The sequence below is a fragment of the Motacilla alba genome, chromosome 2 (assembly GCF_015832195.1).
Source record: "Motacilla alba alba isolate MOTALB_02 chromosome 2, Motacilla_alba_V1.0_pri, whole genome shotgun sequence".
Taxonomy (NCBI): Eukaryota; Metazoa; Chordata; class Aves; order Passeriformes; family Motacillidae; genus Motacilla; species Motacilla alba.
In genome coordinates this window covers 122,585,786-122,601,567 of record NC_052017.1, presented here as the reverse complement: position 1 = coordinate 122,601,567, position 15,782 = coordinate 122,585,786, and the positions used below count along the sequence as shown (strand labels likewise).

Sequence of the window (15,782 nt, the reverse complement as noted above, 5' to 3'; positions counted from 1 at the left end):
CTGCAATGAAGGGTTCAGAAATGAAGGGCTAGCCTACAGAAATTCTGGGGTTATACTGCCACCAATTTTCAAGCCTGAAAAGTTGTTTAAAAAGTCCACATCATTCACAGGTGGATATACCCAAAATATTGACAATAAAGACAAATGGAGTTTTTATTATATAATATTTTTATTTTATAATAACTTTTATTTTATAATATTTTTATTATATAATAAAATCCTCAATAATTAGGCTAGAGAAAATCTATTTAAAATATATCTCATATATTAGACCACCACAATGCCATCTCATATAACTGAAGAAGATGAAGTCTAACAAACACACAAAACCCCCTGAAAACCCTGAGAGTAGAGTGGATATGCAAAGGAGCAAATAAAACCATGTAAAATAATGGTTTGTTTAGTCGCTTTTCTTTTTTTTTTTTAATTGAGAGAGAAGGCCTGAGTGGCTATAATTTCATTACAGGGAGCATTACCCATGTTTAATAATAGAATGGACGTTCTCAAGTGCTTTTATGATGTGGTTGTATCACAGTGAATATACAGAACTCCCTACTTCCATTTGCAGTCACACAGGGTCCCTGTCTACCCTGCAGAACTGGATGAAATACCATCCTGTAAGCACCAAGTGTCTGGAGCAGTGCCTGCTCAACATGATCAGCCAGCTGTCTGAAGGCCACCAACAAGTGTTCTGCACATCAGAAATTCCAAAACCCTTCAAGGAACAAATATTTAGAGCATCCATGTCTACAAAAATGTTTTCTTGCTACATTTTTCAAACCCACGGAATAATGTTCAGAGACATAAAGGCAGTGAAAGGTCGCCAGAAAACGCCATTCCAACATCTGTGCTTCGTGCTTCTTTTAAGCTCTGCAAATCTCAGACATGATGACTCATACAAAATCACACATGATCATAAATGTAATATATCATAATTTGTCAGGGCAATACAAATATGAGGATAAAAATATAAACACACTATAGTGTCATTTACTTTTGACCTTTGCTATTTAGAAAAGGGCAAGCAATTTTTGGTTCTGCTCTGTTAGAAAAAGCCATCATGAGGAATGAAGAGCTGTGTTGGGACATTACAGATGTAACCCTAAACCCTGCTCCAGCACAGAGTGGTGGTAGTTCAGCACCACATACTGAAAAAAAACCCCAAATCAGGGAGTGAACGTAGCTTTCCCTAGCTTTCCCTATCAGGTTGGCTGCAAACTGCAAGGTTTCATAATCCCCTCTCTCATGGTGATTATCTGATTTACAACAAAGCACAACTTTATATTAAAGCCACTCCTCCTGTCAAGGCATTGAGTCTCCTTCACCCATCTAGGCGGAACTGTGTAGTATCTTCATATTAGCCAGCTTGCTGTTCATATCAGCCAAGGAAACCAGCATTTTGAGATAGCAAGATCCAAATCCTTTGGCAGCAATGCTTAAAAGATAGCACTAGGCTAAGAGGAGGTAGGCTGCCGTGATGGTGTAGTGCGTAGAAAAGGACTCCTTACACAATATATTTGCTTATAAGCCAAGTATTAGCTGGCTCTAAATAAAATCTCTTCAGTAAAGTACTGACAACAATTAAATATTTCTAAAACTGACTTAAGTTGATTCTAGTTCTAAGGTTTGGAAGCCTTGGTTTTAACGAACCTATTCATTCTCTTAAGCCTTTGAAATTTTTTCCTCCTGACCACAAAAAACTTTTATTTTTTGCACAGAAAAAGGTTGAAATGAGAGTTGCTCAATTCCTATATAATCCTTCCACTAAAAGGGAAGAAGATCTACGGGAAAAAAAAGTAGAGATATAATGTTTTAAAGTGTGCAACTACATACCAAGTGTTACCAGTACTATGACAGGGTGTTTTGCATACTGGTAATTGGTAATTGGTTAAAAATCAACTATACAATAACTTGGAATACATTACACATAAAAGTATTCTATCAAATAAGAAAGTAAAACCTCTGCTTTTTCGAAGACACTGCTTTTGCAATATTCAAACAGTAAGTATTGGTTATGGTTTAACTATGAAAGAAGCTTTACAGGTCTATGTCCAACAACCACTGCATTATAGTGTGACTTGGTGCTACAAGGAAGTAAGTTATTTAATAAGTGAATTACTGAAGTTTATAAAAGAAGTATTTACATCTTTCACTGTCAGCAGTTTACACCCTCACGTATCAAATCATTATGCCACCATTTCTTGGAGTAGTAGCCTGTATAGATTTGTAGCCCAGAACTTTTAGATTAATTAGGAAGACAATAGGTATTCCAGAAACCAATCCATTTCTGCACAGGTTATTATTTTTTAACAATTCTATCTTTCCAAAAATGAAGAGTATGGACCCAGAAAGCGACATCTGTACAAATATGGCACATTAGGAAAGTTTGGTGCATTTGGAAGGAAATAGTAGAAGTTAAACTACTATGAAAAGTCACCTGATCCATGTTTGAAGCACATACAATTTCAGTAAATATGTACAACAGGAGGTCAGAGTGCTATGATCTCAAATTAACCAACAGCTATAGGAACACTTACTAAAACTTCTAGAAGTACACAGCATATCCGACCTTATTAAACTGGCATCTATTGACAGTTTAATTTACTATTGACAGTTTTATTGACATGGCCTAAGCCAGAGATGAGCAACAGGGAAAGCTTCATACACACACTGCAGTTTTGTACTGAAGTACAAATCTGATGTGTAAACCATCAGTCATTTGAGTCTCCAAATTCGCAAGGCTACATCTCCAGTTATCAGAGCACAGTATTTGGTTCAATCCTTCAAATGTGTTTTTTGTAGCTAACAAAAAGGTAAACGTGTCTATGCAGAATTTAACTTTGCAGGGTACCTGGACTGCCAAGTTTCAGCTGCATGTGTTGGGCCAATCTGTCACACTAAACAAGGATTGCAGAGCATGTCTCTCCCAATCTCTGAGCTGTGCTCCAGTCGCCTAAACCAGAGGGCAGAAAACAGGGACCCAGAATGACTGCTGGGCCTTTGTGGATTTGGAGATGAGAGTGAATATATATTCACATTTTTTTGCAAGTTGCTGAATTTAGGCAACTTCCTTTGTTAAAGACCTACTCAGAATTCTGCAATATGATTTCAGATAAGACCAAAAAAGGCACTTTTATTCAAGAAATCTTATTTATTCTGAGCTCAATCAGTTTTTGTTCTACAAATGCATCTGAAATAACAAGGCATCTTGAGGTGTACAATTATTCATTTTAATTAAAAAAATCAGGTGCTTTATGACCATCAGTTTTGCTCAATGCCTAAATGACAGAATTCAGAAGTTTTTGGCTTTCTGAACTGTTTGACATGAAGTTCCACCAGAGATAATAAACATATAACAGAAATACTTCTTCTGGTTTCTAACTAGACTTCCATATCCCATATGAAAGTATACTAGTATCCCATAATTATCTTCTACTTTGTGGAAATGTAGAGCACTACTGCTACCTAATGGGGTCATTTTCTTCAGAGCAAGAGGCAAATGACCTATTAGATAAAAGACAATTTTATCAGCATGCTTCTTTTTCCATGTCAGAGAAACAACCAGGAGGACACTTAGCAGTGGTAGTTCTGAGTGTTGATTTTTAATGATGGTACTCACTGACAGCAGCTCTTGGATGAAACAGTTAACTGCATAATGATCACTGTGGTGAATGCCACTGGATTCAGTTAGCAATACACTTAGCAGTTTATCAGTTTATAAATCAAAGAAACCATCTTTCAGCCTTGGCCCTTCTACTGATACTACATTTTTGCATATCTTCTTCAGAGACATGTACCTCTGAAATCAGTCTGCATTCATGGGCAAATCTGTATTCATGGGCAATGTGTATTCAAAAAACTGTCTCACAGGTGATACAGAAAGGGGAAAGCAAACAAAGCCTTCATTGGTTATTGAAAAGGAGTATAGGGAATCAAATCACTTGTTGATAAAGGACAAAACAAATAATAAATTACATAAGAAACAGCATGCAAATGTTTCCACTATATGCAACACCTTTTATTTTGGCCCTAACTCTGTTGAAAAATGAAACACTTTCCATAAAGCTTTTGCCACTTGTTTCCATGCTGCTCCAAAGCAGGTCCTTCTCTCCCATCCTACTGTAAGCACCCTGAAGCAGCAAGGGAAGGCCACCCTTTAACATTGGCACATACAGGCAGACCCAGCCAGCACTGACAGATACCTGCAAAAGCCAGAACAAATATTTGCTGCAGATGACAGATCACTTCAAGTTTTAACTGGAATGTTAAAAATGTTTTGTGTGAGCTATGCCAATTTTCTCCTACCTGTGGGCAGCTAGAGTGAACAAGTTCCATCCTAGCAAGTATTTTTCTTCAGTGTTTCTCCTTTCAGAAGTCAGTCAGCCTGTTTCTATTTAAATTTTCCTGAAATAATCTATCAATAATATTATCAGGCTGGGAACAGACATCTTTATGGTGAAGCTTAAAGGTAAAGTGACACAAGAAGAAAGCATAAGCCAAGAAGATCTTGGATCAATAATTTTACATATAACTAATGCACAAAATAATCGGGGGGGGGGGGGGGGCTGCAGGGGGTGTTTCAGCTTAAAAACTCTATTCTAGTCTAGTTCCTCCAGATGTTCAACCTTTTTTGATGAAGATACTAGTAAAGGATGACACTTGAGATACCTTGATAATAATAGAAGATAAAGACATCTGACTTAGAGAAACGTGCCTTATTCACTTTTACTGCAGTTTTGCAAATTTTTTAATCTCCTAATTCTTCAGCACTTACTACAGAGATATTGAAAACCAAAACCTGTATGTCAATCTCAGTTGTCACTTCCAAAAGTGTTTTCAAATTGTAAATGACAAATTGAAATGGACAATTTGATTTTTAAAAGCACAAGCACTGCGGAGAGCACCAACAGGCAGATGTCTCCTCCTAAGCAAGGCAACATACTAGCAACTTCATTCTCTTGGGGCTAAAGTATCCTGCACTGCTGATTGCACCTTAAGCTTTTTCAGACTGTTAAGCTTGCAGCCTTGCTCCAGAAATCACTGTGAGGCACGGAAGCCTGTGCAGCAGCCACTGCACCTTCATACACGCTGCCAAGCCCCTTTCCAGCCTGGCCTGCTTCAGGCACATTTCTCACCTGACTCGCTGGTTTGTTTAGCTGCCGACTCTGTCTGATTGCCATGTGGCACGTGGCTGTGCTTCACATGTGGCACAACCACACCCAGAGCATCATGCAGAGAGCTGCCTGCCTGAAAGGTGAAAGTCATTTCCAGACTACCCACTGCTTCCCCTTCTCCTCCTCCCATTATTTGGTGTCCCTGCTCAGACAGGAACAGCCAACTGTGGAGATGTAATTTAAAAAGGAAAAACCTATGTGGGAGCTGGCCGTGGCTGACACTGCACGCTCATGCATGGCTTTGTCATTTTAGTCTCTAACAACTTCTTTCCTTGTTTTCTTTGACTGCAGTGATGCCAACACATTTTAAGAGGCCAAAGTGCTGATCAGTGCCTAAGTCCCTGACAGGCACACATGGCCCAGCCCAGCAGAGCTTCATCCCTTACCCCATAGGCAGTCAGCACAGGAAAATCATGAACCAACCCCACCTCCATGCCACCCAGACATCAGCCCATCTCCTGCCATGATAACCAGACTCACATCTGTGTTTCAGGCTATCTCTGAAGAAGGAGTTATCACCAGACTGATTTTATTCTGGCAGGCTCCCTATGGAGTGAGGAGAACTGATAAGGGAAAAAAACAGGCTAGCCCTTAAGCATTTCCACAGGGGATCTCCAGCATTTTAATATTTAGTGTTGCACCAGAAAAATCACGTACACTTTACCTTCTTGCTATTCTTTTAAAAATTATTTTAAAATAAATATGAATCTGCCTTATTTATAATCTTCAATTCGTGTGTGTGGTGAGGCAAGATAACCAAAAAGTATTCTCACAAAGTGTTTTTGGAAAAAGCAAAATGCTGCAGCCTTCTACTCCCCCATGCCCATTAATTGTAATTGTGCAGAAAATCTGGGAGGGGGAGGTTGTCACATCCCCACTCCCTGTGAACATGGGACACTTTATCATTCCCATGGGGCCAATTCCCTTTCATCCCTCTCAGGCTTGCACACCAAGCCATCCATCCCTGGTGCACACCTTAGGCACAGGAATGAAAAGGGAGGGAAGGAATCCCTGAGTATTTGATAACTTTCTTACCAGCTGATCTGGTACTGTCATGCCTTCAGATAATCCTCCTGGTTCTACCTAACCCACTCACCAAAGCTGTGCTCCAGGGCTTAGTAGTGGTAACTCCAATCTTGACAATACTGAGCACTTCTAAAATTTCTGGACCTAGTATCTTTGTTAAATATTTCTAGAAAAGGGCAAAGAATAGACTTAATTGTCACCAGAAGGATCTGAGAGGCAGATGTCCCACTGAATCCAGACATCCAAGGGAGGGAAGCTGGCAACCCATTGAATTTTCTATAGATGTGCCTTGTGGAAAATGTCTTGATCACTTTCTGAGGCTTATGTTGGAAACACCTCCCCAGGCAAGGAGCAGAAGGATGTCCTCCAGTTCCCCCTCCCTAATGGGTCTGTCCTGTCTTGTTCTGATCAATTTCTGACAGCAATTTCTCGTCAATGCCTGGGTACATCTCCATCTGGGATGTAGACAAGCTTGAAAGATCACTGTAGGATGTAAGTTTTCTCGACAGGCTCTTTGGTAATTTGCCAAGCCAGAAGTTACTGACAATGGAAGGCTTCTTTACAGGGAATGGCCAAAAAGATCTTTTGACAGAATCAGGGAGAGGCAGTTTTCCAGGAGCTTAAGCTTCTGGTAAACTTTTAACCTGGTTAAAAGTTATTCCAGAATCCTTCCTCAGGTGGCTTCTAGATGACCACAGGACACTTGTGACTTGACTTGTTACAGCCTCGTGCCACACATTGACTCCAAACAGTGTGAACAGGAAGGACAGAATAAGAAGAAACTGGTAATCTTTGAAGTAGAAAAATGGAAAAGCTGGTGATCCCTAGCATTTCCCATGGACTAAGCAGCTCTTGGTAAGCTGAGTACACACTAATAGCCACATGCCAAAGTGCACTGAGAACCCAGCCCAAGAGAAGTCAGTCCCTGGGAGATGGAGTCTTACTGGGGGTGATGACAGTGCTGCCCATGCACCATCATGTCCTCATGTTGTTCTTTATGCAATCCAGTGTCAAAGGAACGTCCTTCTGGAATTCCAGTCCAAACTCTCATATAATGTTGTCTTCACAGTTTCATATGCTCCACTGTATCAACTAAAACACTCCTTGTGAGACAGACTTGGCTTTTAAACAGTTTTGTAACCCATCTGGATAGCACTGGTTTGTTTCTGCTATTTCACTCAGCTATGGTGAGGCAGCAGGAGCAGGGCTGCAGGGTCCTTGGCTGCTGTGGCACCAATAGAGTTCATGTAATAGTTTGGGTTGGAAAGGGACCTTATAGATCATCTTTTTCCAACCACCCTGCTGTGGGCAGGGACACCTTCCATTAGAGGAGGTTGGCCAATGCCTCAGCTGACCTGGCCTTGCTATCTCCATACTGAGACCCCGCGTGCAACTTCTTCTGGATCCATTCTCTATTTACCATTTCCAAGTGCTAACAAGCTGAGGTGTCTTGGTTTATATAACAGTAAAAATTTCTTTGATTCCTTTACAAGAGCTAGAAAATTTGGTACTTTCTTTGTATCTGTCTCCTAGAGTCACATCGAAACTCTTTTCCTAAAAGCACACAAATGAAGGAAGTTCCCATTCTTCTACCTGCCAAACAGTAAGAGTGAGCTCTGATTCCCACTGAGGAGAGGTTTACATGCAAGGGAAATGGAGGGGATAGCAATTTGAGTTTGTGTCCCAAGATTTGCAACTAGTGGAAGCAGTCCTTACATCTCCTGAACACCTTAGTCCAAATCCATGGAAGCAAAGGTGCTAGTATATTCACCAATTGGCACTGGGGAGGACTCTTGTCCAGGTTCACAAGCTGTGTTATGACCACCACTAGATAAAGTATTTGCATTCAAAAAAACAGCAGGGCACAGGAATATTAAGCTGGGGCAGGATAAGTGCAAGAAGAATGTCCCATGGATTTGAGACTGGTATTTTTCCCAGGAGTGCCCCAAGTAAGGCTGCATTTGCTGTACCAGAAGTCCCTTAAGGGGTCACAACACAAATATGTGAACACTGTGGCACAGGGATCTCTTGCCAGGGTGTTCTTCAGAAGCAACTCAAGGCAGTGTGTATGATGTCACAGTATCTGCAAGGCTCTGCCTCTGTGGAAGATACTGCAGTTCCACCACAAGCCCTCCTGATTTAGGGGCCCAGGTCGCCAGTGGTGGGCTAGGATTCCCAAAGAGACCCATAACTCCGTGCTGAAACCCCCATTTGCCTCCTGAAATGTCCCGGTCACACAGTCTTACCTAAACACATCTTCAGCTGCCTTGCTCACAGCCTCGCTCACAGCCTTGCCCTAATCTTAGCCATACACAGACAAAAAGACACTAAATTGTATCATCTGGGTCAGGAAAGATAACGGATAATGCTGGGTGTGACACACAGAGAAAATGCCACAGCTTCTCAGTGCCCCTATAAAAACACATCAAATAAAACATGTGGCAAAATGGAACTCTGTCTGTGAAATAACTTGTGAATTACAGGCCAGTTATTTTTCCTTCCAAAACTGTATGGCCCAGAATTCCATCAAATAAACCACGGATAAGAGCTAAGAGATGTGTAGTATATTTCTGTAATACTTCTACAGAGGAAGGGGTTAAAAACTGCAGAGTCAGGAAGTCTTTACTATTAATATAGCGACCTTTATTAGCTGCATCCCTTATTGGTGTTGTTTCTTCATAATGACATGCCTTTTTAATACCTTGAAAGAGACCCAAATCTTTAATGCAAGGGGGGACATTCAAGAATATCTTTCTGAAATCACAACAGCCTGTTAAAGACCAATTAATTAGACAATAGTAATTGTGGATGCAAGGCATGGAGAGTCTCAACAGTCATGTTTAGCTTGAGTCTTCATCATTCTGAAAACTGTCACTGTTTAATATTTTGAGAACAATTTGTGAATGCAATTTAAAACAATAAAAAATATCTACTACTGGCATTCACTCATTTCTTTCCGTTTGTTTCACAGCTCACATTATTATTTGATCTTTTTTCCGTAGGTTAGAATAAGTTCAGGTCATTTTTTTAGAGCTGGTGCTGTTATCTCTGCTGAGGGAAACAACAACAACCAAAGGCAATAAAAGGCCCAAACAGCTCAGAACAAGCACACACATATCCATCCACTGTTTCAAATTCAGCCCTTTAAAATGGACACATAAAACAAAAAAACCACAGTACCTGCACACTGTTCTTGCGAAATACTATGGCTAGATCTTCATGTAATACATAAGCATACATTGTTAAAAAAAGAAATTCAAGTCTCAGCGTGCACTGACTGTTTTGATTTGCCAGGTGATGCTTATTGGGCAAACCGCACTATTAATCATATTTTAATTGTAGTTTTTCTCTTTCTTAACCACCCCCTCCCACTCTAACCACACACAGATCACACACACAAGGAAGAAAGGTACATTTGTAATGGTTTCCACTACTATTACAACATAATTTGTAATCTTCAAAGATAGAGATGTGTTTGGAATTATTTCAGGGCAACTCCAGACAGCAGCAAAATAAATGTAGGAAATGATTAAAATCTTCAAAGGGGAAATTTCAAAGTTCACGTTTCAAATCTGCAAATTAATCTTTTGCTTACAAATAAGCATCTAAGCTAGGTATGTTAAATTGGGGCTAAGCAGGCACAGGTTGCAGGATTAGGCCCCCAAAATCCACACTTACAGTAAGAGTTCTCTATTTAAAACCATTGTATTGTATTCAAACCATTTGTATAGATTTTTTTAAAAATTAAATTAGTTTTAAGAACAGGGTTACTCTTCAGGATAGTTTACCATTATGCAATAAATGCAGCTTCTTGATAGTAAAGAGTACATCTCATAAGTTTTTTTAAGTGGATGGATTTAAATCAAGTAAAAGTTGATAAAGTAAAACCATACCAAGGCTGGAAAAGTGTGATTAGCAAAATCAAAAAGCCCTGAAGTTCACAGAATTCATCATACTTAAGTAAGTTTTCACACCGTGGAAAAAGGAGTCAGCTTTATGTTACGTATGAAGCACGCAGAATATTTCTTCCTAAAATAAACATTTAATCAGAGAGAAGATTTTACAGGAAAAACCAAAGAAAAACTAACAAACCCCTCCAATACCTCTTTCAGATGGAGAAAAAAATGTCTTTTAATTAATTTAGGAAGAGACCTAAACCTTTCATCAGAACTGTAATCGAAGACAGACATTTATTAATCCAAAGCAAGGATAAAAATAACCTTTAGCACCTGTATCATATTTCCAAGATTTAAGACCTGACACCCATTCCTCAGGTACTCCTCCGGTTCTAAAAAATTTGTAGATATTTAATTTTACTCCCTACGACAGTGGCTCCAATTAAGTTGCTGTGACTTTTCAGGGTGATTTTCTGGCTGCCTTTAAAACCACCCTGAAGGAAGACTTCCAGTTCTCTCAAAAAAAAAATTAATTTAAAAGCATATTAAAAGAAAAAAAAAGGAAAAGCCAAAAAATGGAAGAAATTGAGTACTATTTCAGGGACAGTTTGCCTGAAATCAACTCACTAACCACATTTTTTCAAAACAAATAGTGGGCAATGAAAGAGAGGAGAAAATTTAAAAGTTCAATAAATGCATTTTTGCACTTGCATATATAACATTGTAAAAAGAAAGACCACTAAGACATATAGGTTTACTCAAATTATAAAAATATTTTATTATAATTTTGGAAAAGAAACTCTTCAAAGCACAACACCAAACCCAAAGGAAATTTCAGGACCCTGAAATACAATGAAATTGTCATAATTTCAATATGGGTTAATATCTGCAATGATTATTGTTGATTATCTGTTATTATTGATTATCTGTTACCAGATCTCCCCTCCTCCCTAAAAAGGCACTTGTTAAAGTAGGAAAAGTAGAAGAATATGCATTGACAGAAACCAACACCCAATCCCTTCTTTCTTCTGTGCATCTCTAAAGCAGGAACAGGATTTTCATAATTTTTCCTGGCTGAAATATCCATTTCTCCCACATCCATCCTCATCTGAGGCACTGAAACAAAGAAGAATCAGCTCAAAACCTCTGCCTGGTGAGGAGGACTGTCCCGCTGGAGCTGACGCCAGCCGATGATGTGGCCCGGGGTGCAGTCCCAGCTGGGTTTCGGGCACACCCCAGGCACCAGCAGACACCACTCTGGGGAGGCTGGGGCAAAGCCTGATTCATGCACCGGGCTCTGGGACAGTGCCCTGGCAGCCAGGAGTGAGGAGCCTGATTGCCACCATCTCCTCAATACTGGTAGTGCTACCCTTGGGAGACCTCCCCTTCCTAGTGGTGGTTTCTCAAAATACTCTTATTTGGCATATTGCTCTTGATAAAATCTTTATTGGCATCATCCTGCACAGCAAGACAGGAAGAGAAAGTAATTACCCCTTCTATTCTGAAGCTTGATAACAAAACATTCCTGTGAGTTTCCCACACGCCCACAAATCTTATCTTAATAGTTTTCCAGAAATGTTTTTTTCTTTAATTCTTGCCAAAGCAAAAGAGATGCATACATTACATTTGAAAGAACGTAAGATCTAATTCCATATTAAAACCTGTTTATCAGTCAGTTCATGTGGTTTTTTTCAGTGCTCACCTCAGTGACAGGACAAACCATTTGTACACAAAAAGTACCAACAATAATTTATAAAAAGTGGGTGTTCTAGTGCGATGGTAATATTAGGTCTCTTGGTCTAACCCAAATACAGCAGAAGATTAGAACCTTCCAGACCTGAGTATCAATGAGAGTTTTGGGTGCACAATAAAGATAACTGAATCCCAGCTAAGTGAGGATTCTCTTGTAGGTTCAGATTTATTTAGTGGAAGGTGTAGAGGCCAATATGTCTCTTTTTCTCCCCACCTTCTCCCAGTTAGTTACAAAAAATTTAACTATCAGACATATTTTTTCTGAAAAATAAGAGCATAACAGTGGTCACACTTTCCTGAACTCCAGAGTTTGTGACAACTGGAGCACATAGTTTTTATTCCAGAATGACATAAAAATATTTATAACTTTTTGACTAATGTTATTCAATAATGCTAATAATTCACCAATGGTACTGTAAGTTTTCAAGAAGCCTAAAGTCAAATCTAAAGTCATGATCAAAAGAGCTCTTCAAGCTGACAAGCAACATCTGGAGAAAAACAGCAACAATCCCAGAAGTACTTAGTCTTTGGAGAACTGAATCGTAACAAGAAATTATGTGCTTTGCAATCATGTAGTTCTCATGTAGCAATATCAGTATTCCGATGGAGTTTAATATGCAATGCCCGCTTTTCTAAGAATGAATTTGACCATGTCAGGAGGATCTCTAAATTTAAACTCATTTAGAGAAACTGTCCTCAGGAAATGTATTGAACGTGACATGGTTTCATACACAAACAGCTAAAATTAATGGTGCCTTTCAGTTGTTGGATACACAGTTTGCACTACTCTCTTTTATGGTTTAAAAAGTTATTTTCAAAAACAGTGTGAAAGAGAAAACTACACACATTTGCAGCAAAGCCCTGCATTGGACTACATCTTTCCAGAGACTGCTTATTTGGAATCTTACTTAGTCAAATTATCCACATAATCAAGCTAATACATCTCCTATTAAAACAGTCAGCTCTGTAAATTCTCCAGGTATGAAAGTGAAGTGGGACACCTACTGTCTCGGAAATTCTACAGAAATATTTCAGTTTTATTCTACCTCCAAAGGTTTTACCCACAGCCCCAGACAAGCTGCAGCTTAATTCTACTCCAGAGGAAGAAGTCTCTATTACAGCATGGCATCAACTGTGTTTTGCAATTTAAACAAGGTAAGACTCAGCTGGGATAGACTTTTATATGTTCAGGACTCTTTTCATGATTTTTTTATTAAAATGGTTTGTTAAGATGATATTGACATAATCAAGCTTAAATTCCTTCTTTTAAGTTTTCAACTGGTTGGTGTTTGTTTTTCCTTTGAAAAAAATACAAAATTCTTCTGAACACTTGAATTTGATCTTTTGGCAGGTAATCTTTTCAGAAAAAAAAATCCAAAATATTGCTAAATCACTAAAAAGAAACACTTTGAAAACAAAATGCATATAGTGATTAAAGACATTTTTTTAAAACACATAAAATTTACAGACAAAGTCTGAATATTTAACATACAAATAAATAAAATGACATCTTTATCACAAGTTTATACCATGGTCCAGGGTTAGGTCACATAAGAGGGATTGATTGGATCTAAACACATGATATAGGACAAAGCACAGATCACACCATCTATTTGTCATTTTGACGGAATAAAAAGTTTCTCATACATTTACCAGACTTCATCTTAAAAAAAGAAAAAAAATAAAAATCCTGGCTCTACTGAAGAAAAGAGCAAAACTCCTGAAAACTCCTGTAAAGGACTCCAGCATCACCCTTCAGTCATGTTTCCATTAATGCATTGAGCTACTATACTGACTTCCATCAATTACATTATTTAAAGAAAAAAATTAAATTGAAGCAATTATCAGTCTTCCTGATGTTTCAGCCAGGAAACTCACATAAATAAAGAAGCTAAAGAAGTTTCTCCTTTATATTTTGCGCCCTGAAAATCTGCATAAACTATCTCATTTTGTGAACACACATGTACTGTTGTAAGAAATTGCAAGAACTACTTGCCGAGAAGGAAAGTTGATCTTGGTGACACAGTTTTGCGTGACTGGAGCTTCATAGTGCAGCTTTTTCAGAGTATTTGATTACTGAAAGTGCAAGTCTCTAAGTACCAGACCATAGAACAGATATTCACAAATTTGCTAGCATTACACGAGGTACTAATCTCCCCCCAAAAGAAGAGTCCTGTGGCATTCTCTGAGTCACACATGCCAGCAAATTGAAATGCACAGAGATGTTGTCAGACAATATTTGACAGAAGAGAAAAAAGAAAACAGTAAATGAAAACAAGCAAACAAGCGACAACTTAAGACACAATAAGAACTAGATAATTTAGCCATGAAAGAGGCAAAATCCTTGTTCAAATTCAAGAACTGAACAATACATCACATCCAAGCTGGCACTCATTTAAGGAACAAGCAAGTACAGGCGCTCCTTGTGTGGAGCTGTGTTGATACTGATCTCTGTTCTTTGCCCAAATTGTAGTCACGGGTAATCATTAGTAAAATCAAGCACCTCAAAGCTGAAGGGGTGGAAAACCTCCTCTCACTTGAATCTTGACAGAATACTTCTGTCAAGAAAAAGAATTGACTAAATTCTTTTCCAAAGAAAAAGAAATGAGAAATGTATAGCCAATCTAAAGCAGAGTCTAATTCACAGACAATAAAGGGGACTGAGGACCTCCTCACACAGGAAGGAAGCAGCACAATTTCAGTTCAAGAGAATGGGAGGAAACCATCCTGAGCATTCCACATATTTGCTCCTTAATATTCTCACCTCAATATCCATCTCCCCTTAGAAAATCACTCTTGTGAGAAGAAAGAGGAGTTATGGAATCAGCTCTCTGTGCTCATGCAGAGCAGGAAGAGCGATGTAGAACTCAAAACTCAGAAAGTTTTTGGGCAGGAGATGTGACAGAGACACTACTAAGATATTTAATACCCTGTTTTATTCCAAGTCTTTTAAACTGCACATGAAAATTTTTGCATTTTGAATTTACCAGGAAAACCACATCTTTGTACATGTTTGCCTTATAGAATTTGGGTGTCTTCCAGGTTGAAACACCTTCCTGAGCCATCCACCATTCTTTCTCAATCCTTTCAGATTCCACAAAATGATTTTGCAGGGGAAGAGAGCGGGGGGTAAGCGGGGGGAAAGGGTGTAGAGGACAAACTGTGCAGAAACCATCCACCTTTCGCTTCTGAGCCCATGCCAACAGCCTGGGGTAACCCTTGACCGGAGACAGAGCTCTCTTGGCAGTCCCGCCTTCCACAACCCATCCAAGGGCAGCTGAGGGAGCGAAAGGGCAGCCCATCAGCTTTCAGGCTCTCCTCTGAAAAAGCGACTCCACAACACGCAGTGATTTTTTTTTCTTTTTTTTTTTTTTTTTCAACGATATCCTCCCCGCGGATGAGCGGCTCTTTCCACGCGTAGTGCCAAGATCCATCCTTCCCTCCCCGGCCGCACACACGGCACTCACTGGGCGTGTAGCCGGGGCTCTATGTAACCCCAGCCGGCACAGCCCGGCCCCGCCACTGCCGCTCCGCCCGGCCCGAGGCGCTCCCGACCCCGCGGCGGCGGAGCGGGGATGCCGCCCGTCCCGGGGGTCGCGCAGCCGCCCGCGCCCGCCGCCGGCCCGCGGGCAGCACCGCCGCCGCGGAGCAGAAAGTGAAAGTAGCCGCGGCCGGCGGAGCCCCATGGGAAAGGCAAAGCCCGGCCGTCCCGCCGCCGCTTCGGACAGCGCCGCGGTGCCCCCGGGCGGGCGGGCGCCGGGGGGCTGCTGAGCCCGGCCCGGCCGCCCGGCCCCTCTCGGCCCCTGCGCGGCGCTCCGCGGGCTGCGGGCGTCATGGCCCAGGCGGCGCCGCCACCATGACCGCGGACCCGTCGGCGCAGCTCCCCGACAGCCTCCGCACGGACCATGTTCCATGGTAAGGAGCGCGCCCCGCG

General features: G+C 40.4%; 2 protein-coding genes across 30 annotated transcripts in view; one reads left to right on the top strand and one right to left on the bottom strand.

The window, feature by feature from the left end:
* The window catches only part of LOC119695711 (translation initiation factor IF-2-like), a 92,084-nt gene that overhangs the window by 75,539 nt on the left and 763 nt on the right, over positions 1 to 15,782 (bottom strand). The window lies entirely within an intron of this gene.
* Positions 13 to 15,782, top strand: part of IL7 (interleukin 7) — a 32,385-nt gene continuing 16,615 nt past the window's right edge. The window contains exon 1 of the mRNA XM_038124868.1: positions 13 to 15,763. Coding sequence (XP_037980796.1) covers positions 15,754 to 15,763 — 10 coding nt within the window. The 5' untranslated portion in view covers positions 13 to 15,753. The remainder of the gene's footprint in view (positions 15,764 to 15,782) is intronic.